The sequence below is a fragment of the Pelophylax lessonae genome (genome assembly GCF_965119305.1).
Source record: "Pelophylax lessonae genome assembly, chromosome: 4".
Taxonomy (NCBI): domain Eukaryota; kingdom Metazoa; phylum Chordata; class Amphibia; order Anura; family Ranidae; genus Pelophylax; species Pelophylax lessonae.
In genome coordinates, this window is record NC_138771.1 from 665060304 (window position 1) to 665078737 (window position 18434).

Here is an 18434-nt window from a genome sequence, read left to right on the forward strand (position 1 = left end):
GCCGTGTGCCTCGTAGAAGAATCTCCACACTCATCTTTCCATCTTTCTCTCTCTTCTAAAGTTGGGCGGTATGATTATCTTTACTACTGCAAGAAAAACCTCCCTCTTCTGTACTTTGAGCCCTGTGTCCTCGATTACTCATCCAGTCCTGCCTTATCCTGTGTAGAACAATGTGACCCTCCCAACTGCATTCTTCCTCATCCTCAAAGACTTTCTCTTTCACTTCTCCCTTCCGCTGTCAGCGATGGCGTCTGCTAATCTGAGAGCTGAGCTGGAATGTTCCGTCTGTCTGAACATTTATACAGATCCTGTAACCCTGAGATGTGGTCACAACTTCTGCCGGGTCTGTATTGATGGTGTGCTGGATACACAGAAGGGGTCTGGAGGATATTCCTGTCCTGAATGCAGAGATGAGTTTCAGGATCGGCCTGCACTGCAGAGGAACATAACATTGCGTAACATAGTGGAGAATTTCCTGTCTGCTCAGCCTGATCACGAGGAGTCCGGGGTTTTCTGTACTCACTGTGTGGACTCTCCTGTACCTGCTGTTCGCTCCTGTCTACACTGTGAGGTTTCTCTGTGTGAGAAACATCTGAGAGTCCACAAAAAGTCCCCAGAACACATCTTATGTGACCCCACCTTGTCCATGGAGAGCAGGAAATGCTCCGTCCATAAGAAGATCCTGGAGTATTACTGCACTGAGGATGAGACCTGTGTCTGTATATCTTGTTGTATGATTGGAGGACATAAAGGACATGAGATGGAGTCACTGGATGAGGCTTCTGAGAAGAAGAAGAAGAAACTGAGGAACATTCTGCAGAAACTTCTGACAAAGAGAGAGGAGACGGAGGAAAGAGTCCAGAGTCTGCAGGAACACAGGAGGAAAGTAGAAGAAGAAGCAGCTGGTGACACCGAGAGAGTCACTGCCCTGTTTAGAGATCTCAGGAGACGTCTGGAAGACCTGGAGAAGAGAGTCCTGAGGGAGATCTCCGGGCGGGCAGAGCGGATCTCCATCTCCATCCGGGATCTGGAAATAAAGAAGGAGGAGCTGTCCAGGAAGATGGTGGACATTGAGAAGCTGTGTAACATGACGGATCCACTGACTGTCTTACAGGAATCAGACACAGGTGACTTGTGTGATACTGAGGATGGAGATAATGAGGACAGAGAGAGACATGAGGAACTCCTCCATGATGGAGGGGGTCTGGGTGTGGCGGGGATCTTACACACAGGTTTATCTCATATAACTAATGTAAATATATATTTCTATATACAGGGAGCTGCAGACATATTACTGGATGGAAACACAGCTAGTAAAAATATACATATATCAGATGACATGAAAACTGTATTCTGGTCAGATAGAGACCAGAGTCGTCCAGAAACACCAGAGAGATTCCAGGATTGTCCTCAGGTGTTGAGCAGTCGGAGTTTCTCCTCAGGGAGACATTACTGGGACGTGGATGTTGGGGGGTCAGTATTCTGGGGAATTGGGATGTGTTACCCCAGTATAGACAGGAAAGGCGAGTCAATGATTGGATCTAATAAAGAGTCCTGGGGTTTGATTAGGAATGTTGATCGGTATTCCGTGGTACATGACAAAAAAAAGATCAATTTACCTGCCAATATTTCTACTGACATAGTCAGGATTTATCTGGATTATGAGGCCGGGCGGATCTCCTTTTATGCCCTGTGTGTTCTGAACCAACACCTTTACACCTTCACCACCACCTTCACCGAGCCCCTCCATGCTGTGTTAGGTGTATGGGATAGTTGTATAAAGATATGTGAGAGGAAACGGGGAAATGTGAGAACTCCACCCACAGTCTGATGACATCACAGTGATTGGTGGAAAAATTAATAAATAGGATATAGCAGTGGGTGGGGCTTACATCTACTTCTTTAGTAGAGTAGAGTAGAGTAGAGTAGAGTAGAGTAGAGTAGAGTAGAGTATGGCTAAGACCGCTGCCAGAATTGTCTTTCTTTCTGTCCCTTTTGCAAATATTTGAAAAAAAAAAAAAACAGAATAGAATTCTGGGAGTGTAGTGAACCGATGCCCATACCCTGTTTTTTCAGGGGAGGTGCTTCCAAAAATACACATGCAAAAACAACCACCAAAGGAAAAGGCACCTACAAGGGCTCACGGTATCACAACATTTTTATTTGGACATAAAAATATATACAGAAAACAACAGACAACTCTAAGGCCCCTTTTACACGGGCGGTGCGCCCAACGGACTCAGTTTTGCTCAGCGGGGATCGATCCGCCGATCCCCGCTGAGCAGGCGGACGACAGCTCCATCTCCACTCCACTGTGTGCAGAGACTGAGCTGCCAGATCCCCGCTCACCTCCATGGGGGAGATCGGATGAGAACGGACCGCCTGTCCATTTTCATTCGATCTTATCCAATCCTCCAGACAAGGGGTCTTCAAACTTTGGTCCTCCAGTTGTTTGGGAACTACAATTCCTGTCATGTCTGTGAATGTCAGAGATTTACAATGCCTCATAGGATGTGTAGTTCCTCAACAGCAGGAGGGCCGTAGTTTGAAAATCCCTGCTCCAGACGGATGGAAAATATATATAGGATCACAGGTCTCTATGATCATTTCACAAGTCCCTCCCCCCAAAGTTAGTATACACCCCCTAGGCTCACCCTTAACCCTTTGATCGCCCCTGATGTTAACCCCTTCCCTGTCAGTGTCATCACTACAGTGCATATTTTTAGCACTGATTACTGTAGTAATATCTCTGGTCCCCCCAAAAGTGTCAAAAATGTCAGTCAGGGGTCCAATCTGTCCGCCACAATGTCGTAGTCCCGCTGAAAATTGCAAATCGCCGCCATTACTAGGAAAATAAACCATAAAAATTAGATAAATCTTTCCCCTAGTTTGTAGACGCGATAACTTTTGCACAAACCAATCAAAATACGCCTATTGCAATTTTTTTTTTAACTAAAAATATATAGCAGAATACAAATTGTCCTAAAAGGATGAAAAAAATGGATTTTTACATTTTTTTATTGGGAATGTTATGTAGCAGAAAGTGAAAAATATTGTTTTTTTTTTTTCAGAATTGTCGCTCTTTTTTTGTTTATAGCGCAAAAATTAAAAACCTCACAGGTGATCAAATAGAAAAATACTCGAAATAATACCCGCATTGCCTCTGAAGCATCCGGCCTGTGTCTGGCGAAAACGGTCAGGCATCAGCTCATCCACCCACCCCCCTAGTTTGTAGACGCGATAACTTTTGCACAAACCAATCAAAATACGCCTATTGCAATTTTTTTTTTTTTTTACCAAAAATATGTAGCAGAAAACAAATTGTCCTAAAAGGATGAAAAAATTGATTTTTACTATTTTTTTTAATTGGGAATGTTATATAGCAGAAAATGAAAATTATTGTTTTTTTGTTTTTGCTTTTTTTTAGAATTGTCGCTCTTTTTTCGTTTATAGCGCTAAAAATAAAAACCTCACAGGTGATCAAATAGAAAAATACTCAAAATAATACCCGCATTGCCTCTGAAGCATCCGGCCTGTGTTTGGCGAAACCGGTCAGGCATCAGCTCATCCACCCACCCCCCTAGTTTTTAGACACAATAACTTTTGCGCAAACCAATCAAAATACGCCTATTGTGATTTTTTTTTTTTTAACCAAAAATATATAACAGAATACAAATTGTCCTAAAAGGATGAGAAAAATGGATTTTTACTTTTTTTTGTTTTTATTGGGAATGTTATATAGCAGAAAGTGAAAAATATAGTTTTTTTTTCAGAACTGTCGCACTTTTTTTGTTTATAGCGCAAAAAATAAAAATTGCACAGGTGATCAAATATCACCAAAAGAAAGCTCTGTTTGTGGGAAAAAAAGAACATCAAATTTATTTAGGTACAGCGTCACACGACCGCGCAATTGTCCTTTAAAGTAACGCAGTGCCGAATCGCAAAAAATGGCCTGATCATTAAGGGGGCAAATCCTTCCGGTCCTTAAGTATTGTTGCCGAGTTTGCCATGCTAAAGATTGAAATGATTTTGTAATGTTTTTGGGTATCAGGTACTTATTTAGCCAGTGCAGTTGCAGGAAGGTGTGCCATATGAAAATGAGGGGGGGGGGGGCTAGGTCCCCATTTAAGGGTGTTCAGCTCCTTCATTTAGTTTAGGCATGTCCTTCTTGGACCCCATTGGTTGTATATTAATAGAGAGATGGGTAGAGCATAGGAAGGAGAGTTTTGGCAGTGGAGAGGAGTCCTGTGATGTGAGTCACTTTGGTTGGGGGGCTTGTGGAACCCAGATTACTTTAGAGAGGTTGGGAAACTCCTTGACCAGCTTCCCCGGCCCCTCTTATGTGTAAGTCACCCTGTGTATATTAGGGGCACAGGGTGACCAAGAACCCCAGTTTGGTCTGCACTAATCAGACTCGCTGTACAACCACACCGGACTCAGCATTTCCTGTTACCCCGGTTATCCTGGGTTTTATATGTGTGGGTTGTGTTGAAAGAGTGAAGGGCCTCTTACACTTGGGACAATAATATTTCTGAACAATATCCCTCAGGAAATGTATGAAGATGAATGGTTTGACTATTCAGATTGCTAGAATATTGCAGGAGTGTCTCATAGACCCTTGCTAGATAGTGAGATGGGGTGGGGTTTGTTATTGGTAAGTACCTGTATCCCATTGTTCTATTGTTTCTGTCTGCCTTAAGATCAACCTATTATGGGATGTATATGTATATGTGGATTGGCAGCTAAGGGGGAGGGGGGATTGTCCCAGAGTGTATATCTCTTTGTGCCTGTGTTTGAATAAACAGTTAATTCTGGTTCACTCCAAAACTTGTACTGTTGAGTTCTTGGGGTAACTATAGCCAGATTCACGGCTCTCATGTTCCAGAGCTTAGGAAGCAGCTTCTTGGCAGAGATACCCAGTCGGGGTATCCGGAGTCCGTCACAAGTCCCCCATTGAAATGGGTTAGAATTGGATACTACATCCCTGTGAGTGTCCTCTATGGAAAGAAGATGTCCTACTTTTTGGAATGGGAACTAGTTGGGAGAATCAGAAGACTGCTTGCCTCTACAAGAAAGCTTAGTAATAATCTCTAAACACGTAGCTATTGTCGGCCGTAAATATTCGGCCACCGACCGATCGGCCGATTGTCGGCTTGTTAGTATGATGCTTCCGACAACCGACTGCGACTTTTCGGGCGAACAGAATCTGGTGTGCAGGCATTAAAATTTTTGTTGGCCAACACCAGAACGGCCGATTGTTCGTCAGTCAGTACAGAATTCGGCCGAAAAACAGCAGATGAGCAAGACTGGGCATGCTCAGAGAAGAAAAAACACACGGAAAGTTAATCATCACATGACATCTGTCACGGCTCTCATCATGGTTTACAGACAGCCAGGTGTGGTCACCGTTAAGTACCTGACATTGGATTAGAACCTGTGTACTTTGACATTCTGTCCTGTTAACCTGCCTCTGAGCCACAGTTCAGCTCATATGTATCCAGTCTTGTTAATCTGGTATTGCCTGCAGCACTAGGGGGCTGGACTTCACCTGAGTATACTCCTGTCTCTCATTGTCCACCTGAAGCTAATTGCTCAATTAAGCAAGCTATAAAACACTGTCTCACACTGAGAGCATGGTCAGTTCATTGCTGATCCTTCCTTGTTCTTGTGTTACTGATCTATGTTCCAGATAGTTCCTGTTTGACAGACTTTGTTCCTGTTTCCCAAGCGTGTGTTCCAGACTGACTCCGGCTTCCATCCTTGTTGTTCCTGCGATCCTTATCCGGACTTGTGTGTCATCCAGTGACCACAGTTATTCCTGGACTTCCCTTCCCATTGTATTCCTGCCGGCCTGCCTATTGGAGCACAGTCCCTGCCAAGCCCCCGTGCACAAATTCACAACCCAGGTGGCTTTCTTACCTGGTCACCTTGGACTGTGGATGTCTGCAAGGGTGAGCGTACATCTCTGCGTTACAGACTCCAACAAAGGTAAGCCCCGTGACAACCTCACTTCTGCAGTCGGCTGTTGTTGGCCGACAAAATTCGCGTGCAGTCTTTAGCACTTTTCAACCGACAGGACAGCACCGGACAAAAGACGGCCGATCGTTCGGCCAACATTCGGTATGTATGTACGGGGCTTTAGTGAGCACCTGAGCCACCCTGAGAGAAGGACGTTGATTGTGGCGTTGGATGTACCTTGTTCAGTCGATATGTTGGAGAATCTTCACTTTTACCCTGAGAAGACTGTAAAGTTTCATCTTGGCATAAAGCGGAGTTCCGGGCACAGAAGTCAATTTTCAATAAGCATACCCCCGGGACAGTCAGGGCTAGCACATTCCACAATGGCTAGCCTCTGATCTGTCCCGGTTCGCACTTACCTTTTAGAAGAAATACTTACTTATAAAATTTCTTCCACAGCGTTTCCATCTCTCTTGTGGGCAGCTGAAGCCGGCGCGGTCCTCTTCTGTGTCTTCTTGTCCCAGAATGCGCCTGCACCGGCCCCTCTCGTCACTTCCGGTGCAGCGCCGCATTCCTAAACAGCTTCTGGGCATGCCCAGAAGGTGTTTAGCAGGGGGAATGCGGCGTCGCCTGGAAATGACGAGCGGGGCCGGTGCCGTCGCATTGATTCCTGGGAGCTATGACGTTCAGCTCCCAGGAATCATAGTGAGACAGGAAGTGACGGGGTGAGCCGCAGCTCCGAGGGAGGAAGTACTGTGAGGTGAGTATTTACGATCTTCAATTAAAAGGTGAGTGAACAAAAAAAAAAAAAAAAATAACTATCCAATTCCTTTTCAGGTGAGGCATACCTAGCGGAGGGGCACAAAAAAAATAGTTTTTGTGCCTGGAACTCCGCTTTGAGTAAATCTCAAAGTATAACTAAAGGCAAAACTTTTTTTTTTAATTTTGGATAGAGTAGAGATAGATTAGAACTCTCATCAATTTTTATTGTTTTCTGTGCCCCCATTAAGGAGATTCAACCTCTCCAATTGTGCTGGTTACCATTATCATTGAAAGTGAAAGTAAAATAAAAATCGCAAAATATTTGGTTGTCCCCAGAAAAGTAATAGAGGGGAAATCTTTCAATGGGGAAACTAGCTCTGGTTACCTGGGGGAGTCCCCAAGGAATTCTCTTAACCATCTCTGGACCGGAAGGATTTTCCCCCTTAATGGCCAGGCCATTTTTTTTGCGGTTCGGCACTGCGTTACTTTATCGGACAATTGCGCAGTCGTGTGATGCTGTACCTAAAGTTGTCCTTTTTTCTCCCACAAATAAAGCTTTTTTTTTTGGTGGTATTTGATCACCTGTGCGGTTTTTATTTTTTGCGCTATAAACAAACAGAGCGACAATTCTGATAGAGATATATATATATATATATATATATATATATATATATAATATATATAGTTCATTTTCTGCTATGACATTCCACAAAAAAAAAAGGAAGACAATTTTGTATTCGACTACATATTTTTCGTAAGCAATATCCCAATAGGTGTATATTGATTGGTTTGCGCAAAAGTTATTGCCTCTACAAACTAGAGGAAAGATTTATGTCATTTTTATTTATTTATTGTTTTACTAGTAATGGCAGCGATCAGCGATTTTTTTTTTTTTTTTTTTTTTTTTTTTTTTTTTTTTTTTTTTTCCCCCCCCTCCCCTCAGGACTGCGACATTGCAGCGAACAGATCAAACCCCTAATTGCCATTTTTGGGAGGACCAGTGACCTTACTACAGTAATCAGTGCTAAAAATATGCACTGTTACTGTAATAATGACACTGGCAGGGAAGGGGTTAACTCAGGGGTGATCAAAGGGTTAAGTGTATGCCTAGGGGGTGTTTTCTAACTGTGAGGGGGTGGGGCTTGTGGAATCAGCACAGAGAACTGTGATCCTAAATAGGCGGGTCACAGGCACTCTGTGATCATTCCAGAGACAACAATGATCTGCTGTGTTTACAACAGCAGACCGTCATTCTCTCTCCACAGGAAGTGATCACGGGTGCCTGACGTCATTTTCGTGCAGTATATCTGCGGCAGGGGTCTGCAAGTGGTTAATTTGCAGAGATTTCCTCTCATTTCCTGTTCGGCTATGGGACAGGAAGTGAAGGGAAATCTCCGACATAGGACAGAGATAGCGAAAAATCTGACAGGGTTTACCATAGGGTCTCCCTTGCTCTATTCAAAAAAAAAAAAAAAAAAATTGCCTATAGTTCTACTGTACCCACTTGCTGACCCAGGCCTTTTCTGACATTTGTGGTTTACAAGTAACAATCAGTATTTTTTTACTACAAATTTGCACTGCCACTTTATTTATATGAAACACCTACATATTTAGTCATTTTTTTTTTTGTCACTTTCTAGTGATTATCTTTTTCCTTGATTAAGAGGCAGCGCGATCGCACATTTTAATATTGATTTATTGCGCAAGTGGGAACCCATTTAGTGATTACAGCAGCTGCACCCTGTCATTTCCTAATTTCTACTAATAGGTGGCAGCGCGCTACCACGTAGCGTGATCGTGGAGGAATGAGCGCACTTTACATTTGGGGGGTGTTGGGGTGTCAATGAGTGAGGGTGAAGGCGTCTGTGCTGATGGATCAGTTGGGGGGGGGGGTGTTGGGGTGTCAGTGAGTGAGGGTGAAGTCGTCTGTGCTGATGGATCAGTTGGGGGGTGTTGGGGTGTGAGTGAGGGTGTAGGCGTCTGTGTTGATGGATCAGTTGGGGGGGTGTTGGGGTGTCAGTGAGTGGGGGTGGAGGTGTCTGCGTTGATGGATCAGTTGGGGGGGTGTTGGGGTGACAGTGAGTGAGGGTGAAGGTGTCTGTGCTGATGGATCAGGGTGGGGGTGTTGGGGTTTCAGTGAGTGAGGGTGAAGGCATCTGTGCTGATGGATCAGGGTGGGGGGGTGTTGGGGTGTCAATCGGTGACAACGTCAGTGCTGAGGGATCAGTTGGGGGTGTTGGGGTGTCGGTGACTGAGGGTGAAGGTGTGTGGGGGGGGGTGTTGGGGTGTCAGTGAGTGAGGGTGAAGGCATCTGTGCTGATGGATCAGGGTGGGGGGTGTTGGAGTTTCAGTGAGTGAGGGTGAAGTCTTCTGTGTTGATGGATCAGTTGGGGGGTGTTGGGGTGTCAGTGAGTGAGGGTGTAGGCGTCTGTGTTGATGGATCAGTTGGGGGAGTGTTGGGGTGTCAGTGACCTAGGGTGAAGGCATCTGTGCTGATGGATCAGTTGGGGGGGTGTTGGGGTGTCAGTGAGTGGGGGTGGAGGTGTCTGCGTTGATGGATCAGTTGGGGGGGTGTTGGGGTGACAGTGAGTGAGGGTGAAGGTGTCTGTGCTGATGGATCAGGGTGGGGGTGTTGGGGTTTCAGTGAGTGAGGGTGAAGGCATCTGTGCTGATGGATCAGGGTGGGGGGGTGTTGGGGTGTCAATCGGTGACAACGTCAGTGCTGAGGGATCAGTTGGGGGTGTTGGGGTGTCGGTGACTGAGGGTGAAGGTGTGTGGGGGGGGGTGTTGGGGTGTCAGTGAGTGAGGGTGAAGGCATCTGTGCTGATGGATCAGGGTGGGGGGTGTTGGAGTTTCAGTGAGTGAGGGTGAAGTCTTCTGTGTTGATGGATCAGTTGGGGGGTGTTGGGGTTTCCGTGAGTGAGAGTGAAGGCGTCTGTGCTGATGGATCAGGGTGGGGGGTGTTGGGATGTCAGTGAGTGAGGGTGAAGGCATCTGTGCTGATGGATCAGGGTGGGGGGTGTTGGGGTGTCAGTGAGTGAGGGTGAAGGCGTCTGTGCTGATGGATCAGTTGGGGGGTGTTGGGGTGCCAGTGAGTGAGGGTGAAGCTGTCTGTGCTGATGGATCGGTGTTGGGGTGTCAGTGAATGAGAGTGAAGGCGTCTGTGCTGATGGATCAGGGTGGGGGGTGTTGGGGTTTCAGTGAGTGAGGGTGAAGGCGTCTGTGCTGATGGATCAGTTGGGGGTGTTGGGGTGTCAGTGAGTGAGGGTGAAGGCATCTGTGCTGATGGATCAGGGTGGGGGGTGTTAGAGTTTCAGTGAGTGAGGGTGAAGTCTTCTGTGTTGATGGATCAGTTGGGGGGTGTTGGGGTTTCCGTGAGTGAGAGTGAAGGCGTCTGTGCTGATGGATCAGGGTGGGGGGTGTTGGGGTGTCAGTGAGTGAGGGTGAAGGCGTCTGTGCTGAATTGATGGATCAGGGTGGGGGGTGTTGGGGTGTCAGTGAGTGAGGGTGAAGGCGTCTGTGCTGATGGATCGGTGTTGGGGTGTCAGTGAATGAGAGTGAAGGCGTCTGTGCTGATGGATCAGTTGGGGGGTGTTGGGGTGCCAGTGAGTGAGGGTGAAGCTGTCTGTGCTGATGGATCGGTGTTGGGGTGTCAGTGAATGAGAGTGAAGGCGTCTGTGCTGATGGATCAGGGTGGGGGGTGTTGGGGTGTCAGTGAGTGAGGGTGAAGGCGTCTGTGCTGAATTGATGGATCAGGGTGGGGGGTGTTGGGGTTTCAGTGAGTGAGGGTGAAGGCGTCTGTGCTGATGGATCAGTTGGGGGTGTTGGGGTGTCAGTGAGTGAGGGTGAAGGCGTCTGTGCTGATAGCTCAGTTGGGGAATGTTGGGGTGTCAGTGACTGAAGGTGAAGGAATCTGTGTTGATGGATCAGTTGGGGGGTGTTGGGGTGTCAGTGAGTGAAGGAAGGGATTGCAGACTTACTGTGAAAGAAGAACTATAAATGGTTAATAATGTACAGTAGGGATGAGGTTAAGGTTTAGGTTGAACTTTAGCTGTTCACAGATCAGATTGGATGGCAGCCGGACAGGCAGTCAGTTTACATCTGACCACTCATACAGCAGATCGGGCTGTGTCTGTGTCCACCCTGTAAAGGGTTATGTACAATGAGGGTTTTTTGAAGGATGGTACACTTTTAATTATCAATGTCATGCTGTAAAGCCATTTTTAAATCTGCAGCATTTATAACAATGTCCGTTGATTCCCGTCATGAAGGTCCGTGTTCAGTCGGTTTGAGATTCGGGTTCACAGTGAATCCAGAGCGTTCAGTGTTTGTGGATTCACCGACCTAATATGGAAATTCTACATACAAATAACAATAAAATATTGATGTATATTTTGTTTATGGTTTGTTTATCTTTGTAGAATACTAAATTCACTGCATATAATAATAGTGTGGATCCTGAGGAAGCAAATCCTTTGTGAAATGCGTTGATCCTATATGCCAAATACCTCAAGATTGATTATACACGTAGATTCACTCCTATTAAACTATGTCTTGTTTTTAATTGTTGCTTTTATGTTTATGGAATAAAAATTGCACATAGAAAGTTCAGTTTGCCCAATTTTATCTTTTCTTGGCAGTAGAGGTGTTTTTTTTGTTTTTTTTTTTTATTTCTTGTGTATGTACGGATGGTGTCCACTGAGACATAATACTGCTACAATAAATGTTGGTATGAACAGAACACCATTACATAATCTTATCTTTGTAACAACATAAAAATAACATCAAAATGTCCTCCCACCCCTTCAAAGTCCTTTAACCTTAACCACGTGCCTACCGGGCACTTTCACCCCCTTTCTGCCCAGGCCAATTTTCATCTTTCAGCGCTGTCACACTTTGAATGACAATAACGCGGCCATGCCACACTGTACCAATATGACATTTTTATCATTTTTTTTTTTTTACACAAACAGAGCTTTCTTTTGTTGGTATTTAATCACCACTGGGTTTTTTATGTTTTCCTAAAGAAACAGATAAAAGACCGAAAATTTTGAAAAAAAAATAAAAATAAAATATTTCTTAGTTTCTGTTAGCTGATTTTGTAAATAAGTAATTTGTTTTCCTCACTGATGTACGCTGATGAGGTGGCACTTATGGGCACTGATGAGGTGGCACTGAAGGGCAGTGATTAGGTGGCACTGATGGGCACTAATATGTTGCACTGATGGGCACTAATAGGTGGCACTGGTGGGTACTGATAGGTGACACTGATGGGTACTGATAAGGTGCCACTGAAGGGCACTGATTAGGTGGCACGGATGAGGAGGCACTAATATATCACACTGATGGGCATTGATAGGTGTCACTGATGAGAAGGCACTAATATATCACACTGATGGGCACTAATAGGTAGCACTGATGAGCACTGATAGGTGACACTAATGAGCACTGAAGGGTACTGATAGGGCACTGATAAGAAGGCACTAATATATCACACTGATGGGCATTGATAGGTGTCACTGATGAGGAGGCACTAATATGTCACACTGATGGGCACTAATAGGTAGCACTGGTGGCACTGATGGGCACTGATAGGCATCACCAATGGGCACTAATAGGCGACACTGGTGGGCACTAATGAGCACAGATGGCATCATTATTGGGCACTGTTTGGGGTCACTGATGTGCACTGATTGGTGTCGCTCATGGGCACTGCTGGAGCTGATGATCAGTGCCCTGATTACCTGTGCTGGTCTCCCCTGTGAGGAGATGTGGCTGATCGGCTCTCCTCGCCACACTCTCTTTCACGGTGATACTCCTCACTGCCGCATTTGCATGTGACCGTCTGTAATTGGACACAGATGATCACATGGGAAAAGAGCCGCGTCATCAGCTCTGTACCGAGATCGGGCGGACGCGATTTCCGCTGGGACCCGCCGATTGTTCACAGGAGAGGCAGACTGCCATCTTGTCAGAGAGGAAGATGGAGATCTTGTGTTTCTGCTAAGCAGGAACACGGATCTCTGTCTTCCTCAACTTAGGCCACCCCCCTCTCCAGATAGAAAGCACCCCCTAGGAGAACACTTAACCCCTTTGATCGCCCCGGATGTTAACCCCTTCCCAGCCAGTGTCATTAGTACAGTCACAGTGCATTTTTTTTTTTTTTTTTTTTTTTTTTTTTAAGAACTGATCACTGTATTGACGTCACAGCAGTGCATAATGCAGTGCCGTATCACAAAAAAATGGCGTGGTCATTAAGGGGGGGGGGGGGGGTAAAACCTTTCTGGGCTGAGGTGGTTAATCAAAGCTATCATGACGGCAGTTCTAGATGTCAAAAAAGAAGTCTGAATCCGTGTTTATAAACAACAAGCTACAATGTAACATATTATTACTTTTGTATCTTTCTGTTCATTCATTTGCAGATCAAAGGAATGCACTTCAATCTACAGATAATGTCATTTAAAGCAACCTGACTAGTAAAAAAAGTTTTTTTTTTTTTTTTTTTTTTTTTTTTTTTTTTTATATATATATATATATATATATATATATATAATTTATTTATTTCTCTGCTTAACCCCTTATTAATAGAGTTGAGCGGACACCTGGATGTCCGTGTTCGGAGGAACTTGAAAAAAAAATCCGGGTCCGTGTCCCGGACTTTTTCCGAACTTTTCCCGGACACCGAACCCCATTGAAATCAATGGGGACCCGAACTTTAAGGCACTAAAATGGCTCTAAAACACCAATGGAAAGGGCTAGAGTGCTGCAAATGGAAGCAAAATGTAATTAAGAGCATGGCAAGTGCTCTGCAAACAAATGTGGATAGGGAAATAACTTAAAACAACAAAAAAAAAAAACAGAAAAATAAAACAATTTTCTTCATCTCTGAAGGACGAGGCCCATATGGAGTAGGAGGGAGGTTGAGGTGGTGGTGGATGTGGCGGTGTAGGTGGAAGCGGCGGTGGAGGAGGACGAGGTAGCCAACACTGATTTTTTTCAGTCATTTTAAATGAGGGTACACCCCAAATGAGTGAGAAAGATCAAAAATAGAACAATGGCTGGGTAAGGCCGGTATCCATCTCTATTCTGCACAAGGTACGGAAAAGTCCCGTGGGATCCATGCCTGGTTCATTTTAATGAATGTGAGCTTGTCCACATTGTCTCTGGACAGGCGGCTGCGCTTGTCTGTGATAACGCCCCCAGCCGTGCTAAATACCCGTTCAGATAATACACTGGCTGCAGGGCGCGCCAGCACCTCCAAGGCGTAAAGGGCAAGCTCAGGCCATGTGCCCAATTTGGAGACCCAGAAGTTGAAGGGGGCAGACCCCTCATTCACTACATGTAGGCGTGTGCACACATACTGCTCCACCATGTTGGTCAAATGCTGCCTCCTGCTAAGACGTTCCATATGAGCTGCTGGTGCTGCTGTTTGTTGTGGCGTGCTGACAAAGCTTTTCCACATTTCGGCCATGCTAACCCTGCCTTCTGAGGTGCTGGCGGTGCCCTGGTTGCGTTGGCGACCTCTTCCTCCTCCTCCTCTGCCTTGGCCTTGTGCTTCCACTGTGGCCCCGCTGTCAGGTGGGAATGCCAGCAGCATGGCGTCTACCAGCGTGCGCTTGTACTCGCGCATCTTGCAATCACGCTCCAGTGAGTGAATTAAGGACGGTACGTTGTCCTTGTAACAGGGATCCAGCAGCGTGGCCACCCAGTAATCAGCACATGTTAGAATGTGGGCAACTCGGCGGTCGTTGTGGAGACACTGCAGCATGTAATCGCTCATGTGTGCCAGGCTGCCCAGAGGCAACGAAAGGCTGTCCTCTGTGGGAGGTGTATCATCTGTGTCCTCTGTATCCCCCCAGCCATGCACCAGTGATGGCCATGAGCTGGCCTGGGTGCCACCCTGCTGTGAACATGGTTCCATCTCCTTGTCAGAGAAACCTTCAGCTGCAGACTGGTCATCACATGACAAGCACCACATGACTTCCTGGCTGCCTATAAAAGCTGAGCAAGTGCTCAGAGGAATTGCTGGTTTGTCTTTCAGCTTCCTGTACCTGAGTTCCTGTTTCCTGTGTGATCATTTACCTGCTGTGACCCGGATTGACCCTGACCTACTCTGCTCTTCTCCTGGACCCGACCTTGGCTTGTTTTACAGACTTTGCTTTTGCTTACCTGTGTTTGACCCTCTGCCTGCGACCCGGATTTACCTTCAGTCTCCTGTGCCTTGACCCTCAGCCTGTGACCTGGATTGTCTGCTTACCTATCTTTGACTCTCAGCCTGCTCCGGACTTCTTCTGCTTGATCCTGATCAGTCTCTGCTTCAGTTCTACAGGACCTCCACACAAGCTCTACCTGCCTGCTGGTAGCTTGTGCCTCTTTGTGCCATCCACCCTCTGTATCACCTCCAGAGGGGCGGAGTGCGCTTAGTCGCAACAGCGAACCGCTCTCGGCCTCGGTGAGTACCCCTATTCTGATACTTCTCCCCCATCTCCTCCTCCTCATCCTCCTCATCCTCCAGAACTGTGCCCCTGCTGGACAATTGTGTCCCTGGCGTTTGTGTGTGCAGGAACCCACCCTCGGAGCCACTTGCGAATGACTGCCCTGAAAGCCTTGGAAATGTTACCTCTTCATCCTCCTCCTCATCCTGTGCCACATCCTCTTCCATCATCGCCCGAATCGTTTTTTGAAGGAGGCATAGAAGTGGGATAGTTAAGCTGACAACGGCGTCATCGGCACTGGCCATGTTGGTGGAGTACTCAAAACAGCGCAACAAGGCACACAGGTCTCGCATTGAGGCCCAGTTATTGGTGGTGAAGTGGTGCTGTTCCGCACAGCGACTCACGCGTGCATGCTGCAGCTGAAACTCCACTATGGCCTGCTGCTGCTCGCACAGTCTTTCCAGCATGTGCAAGGTGGAGATCCACCTTGTGGGCACGTCACATATGAGGCGGTGAGCGGGAAGGCTGAAGTTACGCTGCAGCACTGACAGGCGAGCAGCAGCAGGGTGAGAACGCCGAAAGTGCGCACAGATGGCCCGCACTTTCTGCAGCAGCTCTGACATATCGGGGTAATTTTTAAGGAACCGAACCTCTGCACCACCAAATTCAGCACATGCGCCAGGCAAGGGATGTGCGTCAAACCGGCTAGGCCCAGAGCTGCTATGAGAATCCGCCCGTTATCGCACACCACCAGGCCGGGCTTGAGGCTTGCAGGCAGCAACCACTCATTTGTCTGCTGTTCCATGCTCCTCCACAACTCCTGCGCGGTGTGTGTTTTTTTTCCCCCAAACAGGCAAGTTGTAAAACTGCCTGCTGTCGTTTACCCCTGGCCGTGCTGAAGTTGGTGATGAAGGTGTTACGCTGACCGGATGAGGAGGCGGTAGAGGATGAGGAAGCGGAGTAGGAGGAGTTAGGAACAGGAGGCAAACTGAAGCGCCCTGCAATCCTCGGTGGTGGAAGGACATGCGCCAAATTGCTATCCGCCTCAGGCACATCCGCCACTGCATTTACCCAGTGTTGTGGAGATATAACGCCCCTGACCATGCTTACTGGTCCACGTATCGGTAGTTAGGTGGACCTTGCCACAGATGGCGTTGCGCAGTGCACACCTGATTTTTTTTTCCCCCACTTGGTTGTGCAGGGAAGGGATGGCTTGCCTGGAAAAGTAGTGGCGGCTGGGCACGACGTACTGTGGGACAGCCACCGACATAAGGCTTTTAAAACTGTGCATCTCCACCAGACGGAATGACAGCATTTCAAAGGCCAAAAATTTTGAAATGCTGGCATTCAGGGCCAGGGATCGCGGGTGGGTAGGGGGGTACTTCCTCTTCCTCTGAAGTGTTTGGGAGATGGAAAGCTGAACGCTTCCACGGGACATTGTGGAGATGGTTGGTGACCCAGGTGGTGGTGTTGCTGACAGATCGTCTGTTTGCGGGGTGGCAGGTGGCGGTATCACTACAGAGGTGGATGAAGAGGCCGAGACTGCAGCAGAAGAGGAAGCAGGAGGAGCCAGAGACCTTTCTTGGTTTTGAAGGTGTCTACTCCACTGCAGCTCGTGCTTTGCACTTAGATGCCTGATCATGCAGGTTGTGCTCAGGTTGAGAAGGTTTATGCCTCGCTTCAGGCTCTGATTGCACAGGGTGCAAACCACTCGTCCTGTCATCAGCACATTTTCTGAAGAACTTCCACGCTAGGGAACTCCTTTGAGCTGGCTTTGGTGTGGTCGGTCCCTTGCTGCTTTGGGCAGTAACAGGCGTAGTGTCTAGGGCACGGCGCTCCGCTTCTGCACCCTGCTCCCTCTTCTGCTGTGCTGGTGGCTCTGTGCGACCACCGCCTCTTCCTCCAAACTACTCAGGTCACCTGCATGACGTTCATTCCATGTGGGGTCCTTCACATCATCTTCCACCCAGTCTTCACCCCTGCCCTCCTTGTCGGTCTCCACAATTCTGAGTGCCGCAGCAGTTGGCACCTGCTTTTCTTCATCATCGGAGACGTGCTGCGATGGTCCTTCCATGTACTCATCTTGAGAAATAAGTGGTTGGGCATCGCTGCACTCAATCTCTTCCACTTCTGGCGCAGGGCTAGGTGGATGGCCCTGGGAAACCCTGCTGACAGAGTCATCAAAAAGAAGAGACTGCTGCATGACTTGGGGCTCAGACTGGAAAGGTGTATCTCACATGTACCGATAGACTATGTCGCAATTTAATTCTTTTTACCCCAAAGGGTGTAGATTGAATAGCGGAATAGAAAATATGATATCAAAAGGTGTATCTATCTCACACGTACAGACCCAGACTAGGCCCCGATTACTATTTTTTGTTCCCTAAAGGCAGGATGAGGAGTAGGAGGAGTTCGGAACAGGAGGCAAACTGAAGCACCCTGCAATCCTCGGCGGTAGAAGATGCACCCCAAAAATTGGAAATGTGTATCTTACACGTACCGATACAGACTATGCCGCAATTTAATTATTTTTACCCCAAAGGGTGTAGCGGAATAGAAAATATATGATATAAAATTGGTGATTTTTGAATAGCACATGTGAACACAGCAGTGTCTTATGTCACGGTCAGCTCTGCAGCAGGCTATGAAGGGAAAAAAAAAGAAAATTCTCCTTTAAGTCTGTAATTTTTAAATAGATTAGTACAGACTATGCCACAATTTAATTTTTTTTAACCCAAAAGGGTGTATATTGAATAGTGGAATAGAAAAAAGTGTATAAAATTGAAAATCACTCAATAGCACATGTGAACACAGCAGTGTCTTATGTCACAGTCAGCTCAGAGTCAGCACTGCAGCAAACAGGCTATGAAGGGGGGAAAAAAAAATCCCTTTTAACTTGTAGTAAAATATAGCTGATGAACACTGCACACAACTGACTGATAAAAATAGTTTTTTTTTTTCTCCCTCCTCCTCCTCAGTGGGCTCAAGTGAGGGCAAAAAGATCGTTCACTGCACCACCCCCCATACAGCAAAATCGATATAGACTGACCCTGCCTAATCTTCAGCCTAGCCCTAAAATGCCCTAATAACTCGCCCTGCCTGCACTCCGACCTGACCCTGAATTCTTTTCAGACACAATACAATTTTTCACTGTCTGTCCCTAATCAGCAGCCAGCACGTATGATGTGTGCTCTCTCCCTAATACTACAGCAGAATGACGCAGCGCGCTGGGTCTCGAACTTATAAAGACATGGTCACATGCTTCAGATGGCCAATCAC

The 18434-nt window shown here is 46.8% G+C and overlaps 1 protein-coding gene across 1 annotated transcript; it reads left to right on the forward strand.

Annotated features, from left to right (window-relative positions):
• Window positions 1-232: 232 nt before the first annotated feature.
• On the forward strand, window positions 233-1870 carry LOC309554221 (E3 ubiquitin-protein ligase TRIM39-like). The gene has a single exon (XM_082255854.1). It carries the CDS (start codon window positions 245-247, stop codon window positions 1829-1831), a length of 1587 nt encoding a protein of 528 aa, XP_082111980.1. The 5' UTR covers window positions 233-244; the 3' UTR covers window positions 1832-1870.
• Window positions 1871-18434: the final 16564 nt, after the last annotated feature.